The following is a 10,000-nucleotide window of genomic DNA, read 5'->3' as shown; positions in this document are numbered from 1 at the left end:
AAACACACACACACACCGCTAAAACACACACACCATCCTGCCTTCTACAGTCAGTCCTATGATTGACATTTGCTCCTAATCAAAGCTGTGCATTAATACCACATGAGTGGATATATGGGCCTCCCACAGAGGTCAAAGGTGATCATCCCAGCAGGAAGTTGCATCATATTGGCCCATTGCGCCTCTGTTAGGATGCCCTAATATTCTATGTTCAGCTGGCTAATCCCATGTAAACACACACACACACACACACACGCACACCCACACGCACACACACACACACACACGCGCACGCACGCACGCACGCACGCACGCACGCACCCACACACCCACACCCACAAACACCCCCACACGCACACACACACACACTGGCTAATCCCATGTTCACATTTATGACTCCAACAAACTGCTATGTAACATGAACATGAATATCCAATCTTATCAGCCAATGTTGTGCAACATGTTGGCAAAGATACTGAGAGTCTTTAAACCCAGATGTTCAGTTTCATATTATTTCATGTTACTAGCATCTACTCCTAGCATCAGCTTACCGATGGAACATAACATGGACTTCTGCAGGGAAGACTGCGGGGTTGTCTTATCAATTGTAACAACTCCCCCCCCCCCACACACACACACACACACCCCCACACACACACAGTGGCTCCAGCTTACTTTCATCTCATCCGGGGTGAAGACCTTGCGGGCCTTCTTGATCATGGGCTGCGGCTTCAGCTCCTCCTCAGTGAACCTGCGCTTGCGTGGGTCAAACATCTCCTGACCCGGCACACTGGACATCGCCAGGTCAGCGGGGTCCGGCTCGTAACTCACGGCAACCTGGATGCTCTCGGGGTCGATTGGGCTGGGGGTGTCACGTTGGGGTGGCAGCACTGCAGGAAAACACAAACAAACAAACAGAAAAACAAACAGACAGAATAAGTTAATTCACAAGGGATATTGATTTTCTATTCTACGCAGAAGGGTAAGGGCATAGGGCTGCCTCAGACAGATGGAGCCGTGGTCGCGGTCTGATTAAGCGTCCGTTACTAGGAAGTGCTAGAAGACAATTCTCACTGTTATGTCAAAAGGTTTGAACTGTTTGAACATACTTAAAGGGAATCAAATTCAACTGAATCAAAATGAACAGCATTGTGTTGAAATGAACAGCATTGTGTTGAAATGAACAGCATGTAACTGAACGGAATTGAACAGAGTTTTGCTGAACTGCTGAAACCAGTCAGCTGTTGTTGGTTGTGTGCAGTGCCACATCTCCACCACCAGAGGGAGTCCCGGAGTGTTAGCCACTCATAGAGCACAGGTTGGGCCCTGTGCTGAGCTTGGCCCTACACCCAGCCTGACCAGACCGCGGAGGTGAGTGAGTGAGTGACATTCAGTACCGCATTCATTCCTGTCCGACTAAATGTGATGTTTAAGACATGAAACCTGTACTTAAGTTCAAAGTATTACTAGACAATGAACCACACACAAATGCAGAAAAAAAATGTAACTAAAATAAACTTCAGACTCCGACCACGGCATGTCAATCAACATGTAAGTTAAACTGTATGTGTGTGTGTGTGTGTGTGTGTGAGTGGACAATGACATGGATATAAATTTGATTCATTCCTTTACGCTCTCATGCACCAAGATGTAACAGATCCAATGCAGGTTGCTTAGCGACCACGTGATACTTTAAGATGCAAGTTGTGGTCATGTGATCATATGTGTGGATTCACATTCCATCTACACATGTGTGAGAGTTGGGGCATCACAGGGTGAAAGAACACACTGCACGTGAGACTTGAGCATGTGTGTGTGTGTGTGTGTATGTGTAAGGAGGTTGATAATGAGGAAAGCAGCTGCAGACCCATACACACGTGCACACACACACTTATAGAAACACACTCTGCCTGGCCCTCAGAAATGTGCCCAGGTGGAGGAACCGCCCTTGGGGGGGGGGGTTTGGGATGATGTCATTACCCATAATTCACTCTCATATTCGCTCACTGCTCTCACCTCTTGCCCTCTCACAGTTCTGTGGGTTCCAGATGTACAGAACCTACCCGGGGCAAATCTAGAACTCAGATCTAATAAAGCTATGCCCCAGAGGTGTGTGAGTGTGTGTGTGTGTGTGTGTGTGTGTGTGTGTGTGTGTTTTTTTTTTATTAACACACAAACCCTCACACAGCCAGCAGTGGAACTGTTTAACACTAGACTGCTGTGGTGCAAAGAGCTAGAAACATTTAAAATAAAGCATTTAAGTCCGTACTGAGGGCATAAGTCTTTAAACGAAAGCATTTAAGTCCGTACTGAGGGCATAAGTCTTTAAACGAAAGTGTTTAAGTGTGTACTGAGGGCATAAGTCTTTAAACAAAAGTGTTTAAGTGTGTACTGAGGGCATAAGTCTTTAAACAAAAGTGTTTAAGTGTGTACTGAGAGCAAAAGTCTTTAAACTGTGCTGGTCTAATTGTGTTTGTGTCTGTGCTGGTCTAATTGTGTTTGTGTCTGTGTCTGTGCTGGTCTGTGCTGGTCTAGTTGTGTTTGTGTCTGTGTTGGTCTAGTTGTGTGTGTGTCTGTGCTGGTCTGTGCTGGTCTAGTTGTGTTTGTGTCTGTGCTGGTCAAGTTGTGTTTGTGTCTGTGCTGGTCTAGTTGTGTTTGTGTCTGTGCTGGTCTGTGCTGGTCTAGTTGTGTGTGTGTCTGTGCTGGTCTGTGCTGGTCTAGTTGTGTTTGTGCTGGTCTAGTTGTGTCTGTGCTGGTCTAGTTGTGTGTGTGTCTGTGCTGGTCTGTGCTGGTCTAGTTGTGTGTGTGTCTGTGCTGGTCTGTGCTGGTCTAGTTGTGTTTGTGTCTGTGCTGGTCTAGTTGTGTTTGTGTCTGTGCTGGTCTAGTTGTGTCTGTGCTGGTCTAGTTGTGTTTGTGTCTGTGCTGGTCTGTGCTGGTCTAGTTGTGTTTGTGTCTGTGCTGGTCTAGTTGTGTTTGTGTCTATGCTGGTCTAGTTGTGTGTGTGTCTGTGCTGGTCTAGCTGTGTTTGTGTCTGTGCTGGTCTAGTTGTGTTTGTGTCTGTGCTGGTCTAGTTGTGTTTGTGTCTGTGCTGGTCTAGTTGTGTGTGTGTCTGTGCTGGTCTAGGTGTGTTTGTGTCTGTGCTGGTCTATGCTGGTCTAGTTGTGTGTGTGTCTGTGCTGGTCTAGTTGTGTGTGTGTCTGTGCTGGTCTAGGTGTGTTTGTGTCTGTGCTGGTCTATGCTGGTCTAGTTGTGTGTGTGTCTGTGCTGGTCTAGTTGTGTGTGTGTCTGTGCTGGTCTAGGTGTGTTTGTGTCTGTGCTGGTCTGTGCTGGTCTAGTTGTGTTTGTGTCTGTGCTGTGTTTGTGTCTGTGCTGGTCTAGTTGTGTTTGTGTCTGTGCTGGTCTAGTTGTGTTTGTGTCTGGTCTGTGCTGGTCTAGTTGTGTTTGTGTCTGTGCTGGTCTAGTGGTGTTTGTGTCTGTGCTGGTCTGTGCTGGTCTAGGTGTGTTTGTGTCTGTGCTGGTCTGTGCTGGTCTAGTTGTGTGTGTGTCTGTGCTGGTCTATGTTTGAGGAACACTGCAGCGGCTGTAACAGTCTGTGTCTACACCTGTCTAACATTCAGAATTGGTGTGCAAGGGAAATCTGACATTACCTGGCTGTGCCTACAACTGTGTGCAAATGCAAGGGAAATCTGACATTACCTGGCTGTACCTACAACTGTGTGCAAATGCAAGGGAGGGAAATCTGACATTACCTGGCTGTACGGTGTTGAGGACACAGCGGTGAGGAGGCATAGCGGTGCTGGTGATGACCGAGGACGGAGTCTGCGATGGCAGGACCGGCGGAAGAGGCTGCTGGTGGCTCTGTTCGCTCGACGGGATGCCGTTCTCCGAGAGGAACTCCTCCAGGTCCATGTACTCGAGCTGGAAGCTGTCGCCATCGTACGCCAGCGTCTTGTCCCACAGAGTGGGCCCCAGGAAGGCGGACTGCGGGGCTGCGCTGACCTCATCATCCAGCGACTTCGCCTTCTCCTCCTTTCCAAACCCTGAGCACACGCACACAAGACAGGTGAAGCGTTTCACAATGAAGTAGGACGACGAGAAATCTGACGATTTAAATGGCATAAACGAGTGTCGCTACACAATGGTAGTCCTTTGGGGGATCGTAGTCCCTCACATTGCGCATGCGTCATTTTGCGACACTGAAGCCGCGCGCGCATGCGTCACAACGACAGATCCGTTTTCAATCATGGAGAAAAGCGACGAAAGCCAGTTTTTTGAAAACATGACCATTTATTTAAAAACAAAGAAGATGTCACAGTGGACAAAACAGATGAGGTGGAGGATCAAAAAGTCTCTCCCCAGTTTCGTTTCATATGTTGATGTAGAGCCTTATGCTGTTAGCCGTTTACAACATAATTAAATATACCCACATTATGCGTTAAGACAAGCCCCATATGTTGACGTTTAAACCGTTTACAACATTATTAAATATTACGTTAAATAAACCTACATTATGCGTTAAGACAAGCCAGATATGTTGATGTTGATGTTGAGCCTTATGCCGTAAACCGTTTGTGTCTGAGCATGCGCAATGTGAGGGACTACGATCCCCCAAAGGACTACCATTGTGTAACGACAACCAGTGGCTACAGGTCTAGTGAGCTAAAATGGCATAAACCAGTGGCTACAGGTCTAGTGAGCTAAAATGGCATACACATGGCTATAGGTCTAGTGAGCTAAAATGTGTAAACACGCTTCTGGCATTCCAGCGCAATTCCTGCGCGCCGCGTTCTCGTCAAGTCTCCGATTTAAAGGCAAACTTTAAATGCAACATTCACTTTTAATCGCTCTTTCACTAGTCTCAGCGACTAATGCAAAGCTACAGAGTTACCACTTTGCCTTCGGTCTTAAACTTAAATCTTAGCTTAAATCACGACATTTAATGTGTTCCGTTCATACATACTGCCCAACATAAACGCAAGAGCAGCATGATATGCGAGCACCAACAGCCTTCATGTACCTTCATGGCGGAGGGGTAGTCCCGTCGGTTTTTCCAGGAGAGATTTCAGCACCCCGTGAGTTGGAGGTAGAAAAGTTGGATTCATGAGGACAGACCGAGACATCTCCACCCGAGCTGTAATTCCGCTGAATATAATGAAAACTATACTAAAATACAAAATGCCACAAACTCCAAACACAGTAGATCAGGTCAAGTAGATTATCTTTGAATGACAGCGATACATTGAGTGAGTACGAGCGCACACAAGTCCCTGAAGTATGCCACGGGCGCCGTTCACTGTCAGCAGCACGCACTGGTCTGGGGTTGGGGCTGATCAGTTCCATGTGTGATGCCACTGTCTTGTGACGTCAAACACCAGGGGAGGAGCGACTCCTCTCTCTTGGAAGAGGTACTTAAAGGAAGACAGGTGACTGAGCGCTGGAAATGTGAGATTTTCATCATCATCATCATCATTGTTTATTCAAGGAGAATTGACTGAGCACAGGGCTCTTTTGCAGCAATGCCCTGATTGAAGGCTACATAATACATACAACAATAAATAAACAAACCATAACAAAACAAAACAGACAAAATAAATAAACAAAAGACATTAAACTCAGAAATTAAGTATAAAAAAAAATAATCAAATCAGAGAATCATTTAAAACAACAGCAATTTAATAATAATTGCACTTAATTTTATAATAATTAAATAAAATTAAATAATTTTAATAATAATTAAAGATAATTTTGCCGGTGTAAAGCACACACGAACGACTAGCGCACACACACAATTACAAATCATCTGTGACACACAACTCGTTTCAATTTATTCTGTTTATTATTGACATTTTTTCTCCTTTACAGTTAGCCATCACTCTGTATTCACACACACAAGACCCCCTTCAGTTGGGTATTATAGAATGTCCCTTTCTGTAGGCTACTCGCTAGTGAATGAAAACACAGACACAGTTTCAGAATTTCATGCATTTACTATTAAGAGCTATAATAATTTCTCTAGAGCAGAACTTTGACAGAACTCAAACTTCAACACCCCTCGGTGGATGTTATGCTATGCTACAGTATACATGCTGTGCGTACAGGATCAACAGACAGGCGCTGTGCGTGCGCATTTTGCCCGTGTGCTGAGCGCGCCAGTCACGCTGCTCTCCGAACGGACACACCGATCATGGGCGGCGGCGTTGGGTCTCGTGAACGGGCAGAGTGGACCTACTTTTGTCCCGCTCCGCCGGGGACACGCAGAGGCTCGTGTGTTCCTCACACACACACACACACACACACACGGGAGAGCGCGATCAATTACGCCGAATTGGAAAAACCCAAACGCACCCTGCCTGCCTGCTTTGTTATTGATAAATACCTTAGACCATGATAATAAAAAAAACTCACATTATATCAGTATCAATGTCAGTATATCTATCTGTATCAATTCTTATGTCATTTGATTTATCTACTTGTCTTCTTACTTGCCGACCAGTGTCTGTATCCAACTGTTAATAAATCAACCACACACACACACACGCACGCACGCACGCACACACGCACACACACACACACAGAGAGACAGGGAAAATATATATAATGCTCCAGTGTGTATGATAGCAAAATATCCATGCTGATTCATTTTCCATTCATTACTCTCCTCTCCAGCCCCCCCCCCCCCCCCCCCCCCCCCATATGTACACCATCTATGAATGGTAGAACAGAGACATGTTAATAACAGCTGACTCAGGCTTTCTCATCCTGTACATTAAGAACACAATTTGAATCCCTGAAGATGTGCCCTCTTAACTCTCCATGGCAACCCCGGTTGCAAGGTGTTGCTGTGGAAACTTTAGGCGGAAGTAGGTCAGGCTGTCATTCCTCTCATCGCCTGCTGCCATGTGATTGACGACGGAAGGTGAGCGAGGAGGGGAGGGGAGAGGAAGGGAGGGGAGGAGAGGAGAGGAGAGGAGGGAAGGGGAAGGGAGGGGGGAGGAGAGGAGGGTGTTGCAAGTGTCTGCTTGTTAACAGAGGCTGCAAGGTGCTGCGCTGTCATCAAACCAGCCAGACCTGTCATTAGAACCAGGAAGACAGGGTGCTCTCTCACGTCTTTTAGAACGTCCAGTGGGACCGAGGTGTTCTCACTTTTAAACTTTTTTAACTTAGATGGCGTCTGAGTGAACAGTGTTGCTTCAGTATCCATGCTTCCAACAGGTCTGTGGTAATACCAGTAGAGTCAGAGATTTCAGTATCCATCCTTCCAACAGGTCTGTTGTAATACCAGTAGAGTCAGAGATTTCAGTATCCATCCTTCCAACAGGTCTGGGGTAATACCAGTACAGTCAGAGATGTCCAAACAATGATACGCTGACTGAAATATCCTCCCCAGGTTTTTTTTTTCATAGGACACTCTATGGATGGGGTTGTGTGTCAGTTATGTGTGTCTTTAAATGTGGAAACACACACACACACACACACACACACAATCCAACTGGCATTTAAAGTCATTGATTTTCAAGACTAATTTGAATGATGACTTTACATTGACCAATCAAATATCAGTGAGAGTTACACAGCAGAGTAAAATCCATGTTAGATTAGTGTTACATTAGTGTTACATTAGTGTTGTATTTATCAATCTAGATCAATAGCTACCTTATGTGTTTATATTTATCACCCCGGATCAATAGCTCATACTTGATGTGTTTATATTTATCACCCCGGATCAATATCTTATACTTGATGTGTTTATATGTATCACCCTGGATCAATAGCTCAGATGATAATCTTTGTTATCTCGGCACTGAGAAAAACCACACCTCCACACACACACACACACACACACACAGACAGACAGACTGAACAGGGTGGATTTTATCACACTTTATTTGCTACAAAATAAATCCAACTTACTGAAGAGCATCACTAGCATGAAAAACTAAACTGATCTACTGTGAGTGTGTGCTATGAGATGGACGCAGAGATGCAGTGTGCACTGACACATGTTGACGCAGATCAGACAAGCAACAGTTGACCTGGGAAACAGCAGAATAGCTATGCTAACAGGAAGAAGAATAGCTATGCTAACAGGAAGCAGAATAGCTATTCTAACAGGAAGCAGAATAGCTATGCTAACAGGAAGAATAGCTATGCTGACAGGAAGCAGAATAGCTATGCTAACAGGAAGCAGAACACCTACGCTAACAGGAAGCTGGGAGATCTCCAGCACAGGCGTATGACACAGGAGCTACTGACTTAGAGCTATGTGTTTCCTGAAACATGACAGAGCTACAAGCAAACAGGATGGATAGTAGCATACTGACGCCAGGCCTACTCTACCTATCCACAGGTCTGTTGGGGCTGCTTAGAACAGGGGTAGAACTGGGCTTGAACAGAGAGTTTTAGGCATCTGTAGGGTTTGGATACACAGCTGAGAATACTGAGGCTGGCTGCATACTACATGTTGAGATCACTGAGTCTCTGTGTGAGGAGCCCAGAGTCCAGAGTCCAGACACACGGACATGTTGAGATCACTGAGGCTCTATGTTAGGAGTCCAGACACACGGACATGTCCTCCACATGTCCACTCATACTCCCTGCCAAGGGAAATGCACTTGTGTTTGTGTGTGTGTGTGTGTGTGTGTGTGTGTGTGTGTGTGTGTGTGTTTGTGTGTGTGTGCGTGTGTTTGTGTGTGTGTGTGTGTGTGTGTGTACGTGTGTCTGTGTGTGTGTTTGTGTGTGTGTGTGTGTGTGTCTGTGCGTGAGGTTTGGAGAATGAAGGGGCTGCTGACAGACCGACACGGACGGCTTTTCAGTCGCTCAGCTCGAAGAAAGCAACACGTCACAAAGAGCGTAAAAATACACACAGCCTCGTGAAGAATGACATGGGATGCCTTCAAAGACATGCTCTGAGAGAGAGAGAGGGGGGGGGGGGGGTAGAGAGAGAGAGAGAGAGAGAGAGAGAGAGATAGAGAAAGGGAGGGAGGGAGGGAGAGTCTGTTGGGCTGAATTCTGGTGTTTGTTTAAGACTTTGTTGAACTTGTTGAATGGGAGACACACAGAGGGAAAGCCATTGTTTTCTGTGAGCAAGAAAAGAAAAGCAGAGGAGAGGAAAAAACAGAGATGTGAAGTAGGCGACAGAACAAGAGAAAGAGAGAGAGAACAAGAAAGGGGAGGAGAGACAGAAAGAGAGAGAGAACAAGAAAGAGGAGGAGACAGAAAGAGAGAGAGAACAAGAAAGGGGGAAGAGAGACAGAGACTGGCATTAGAACAAATGTGGGGACAATTCATTTGTAAATAATTAATCTTAATCCCAATAATTCATCTTAATCCCCATGAAATCCTCCAGAAACCCATTTGGGGGGGTTTAATTAAGGAGACGCACACACACACACACACACACACACACACACACACACACACACACACACACACACACACACACACACACACACACACACAAACACACACCTGCGGGCTGGTGGAGTGTTCCTGCTGGCTGCTATGCAGGCCTCTGGCAGTGTGGGCTGTGTGTGTGTGTGTGCTGGCTGCCGGGTCCCCGCCTGACGTCTCACACAGACCGAGAGCGCTGGTCACAGGGTGCGTCCACGCCGTCGCCTGAGTCAGGTGGCTGTCAACAACACATCAACAACACATCAACAACAACACATCAACAACACATCAACAGCACATCAACAACACATCAACAACAACACATCAACAGCACATCAACAACACATCGTGGTTTTGGACGATTCGTAAAATTACAGTTCAACTGAAGTTAATACAGCTTGAAATTTAACATGCAGGTACATGGGGCTGTGTGCGTGTGTGTCTATGAGGTCGTGTGTGTGTGTGTGTGTGTGTGTGTGTGTGTGTGTGTGTGTGTGTGAGTGTGTCTATGAGATCTCGTGTGTATGTGTGAGTGAGTGAGTGTGTCTATGAGATCTTGTGTGTATGTGTGTGTGAGTGAGTGAGTGTGTCTATGAGATCTCGTGAGTAT

At 46.0% G+C, this 10,000-nt stretch overlaps 2 protein-coding genes across 3 annotated transcripts in view; both read right to left on the bottom strand.

Moving 5' to 3' along the window:
• hlfb (HLF transcription factor, PAR bZIP family member b) overlaps positions 1 to 5,566 on the bottom strand; it is a 9,588-nt gene extending 4,022 nt beyond the window's left edge. The window contains exons 1-3 of one of the 2 annotated variants that reach the window (XM_012835842.3): positions 5,018 to 5,566; positions 3,750 to 4,040; positions 676 to 890 (exon numbers count right to left, since the gene is read on the bottom strand). In XM_012835842.3, the coding sequence (XP_012691296.1) occupies positions 676 to 890; positions 3,750 to 4,040; positions 5,018 to 5,120 (609 nt within the window). In that variant the 5' untranslated portion in view covers positions 5,121 to 5,566. The remainder of the gene's footprint in view (positions 1 to 675; positions 891 to 3,749; positions 4,041 to 5,017) is intronic. The other variant, XM_031568776.2, reaches the window with a different exon arrangement.
• Positions 5,567 to 8,694: 3,128 nt separating this feature from the next.
• stxbp4 (syntaxin binding protein 4) overlaps positions 8,695 to 10,000 on the bottom strand; it is a 68,576-nt gene continuing 67,270 nt past the window's right edge. Inside the window, exons 22-23 of the mRNA XM_031568728.2 lie at positions 9,469 to 9,628; positions 8,695 to 9,077 (exon numbers count right to left, since the gene is read on the bottom strand). Of these exons, the coding sequence (XP_031424588.1) occupies positions 9,021 to 9,077; positions 9,469 to 9,628 (217 nt within the window). The 3' untranslated portion in view covers positions 8,695 to 9,020. The remainder of the gene's footprint in view (positions 9,078 to 9,468; positions 9,629 to 10,000) is intronic.

Source organism: Clupea harengus, chromosome 1 (assembly GCF_900700415.2).
Source record: "Clupea harengus chromosome 1, Ch_v2.0.2, whole genome shotgun sequence".
NCBI classification, from domain to species: Eukaryota; Metazoa; Chordata; class Actinopteri; order Clupeiformes; family Clupeidae; genus Clupea; species Clupea harengus.
This window is presented reverse-complemented; position numbering and strand designations above follow the sequence as displayed.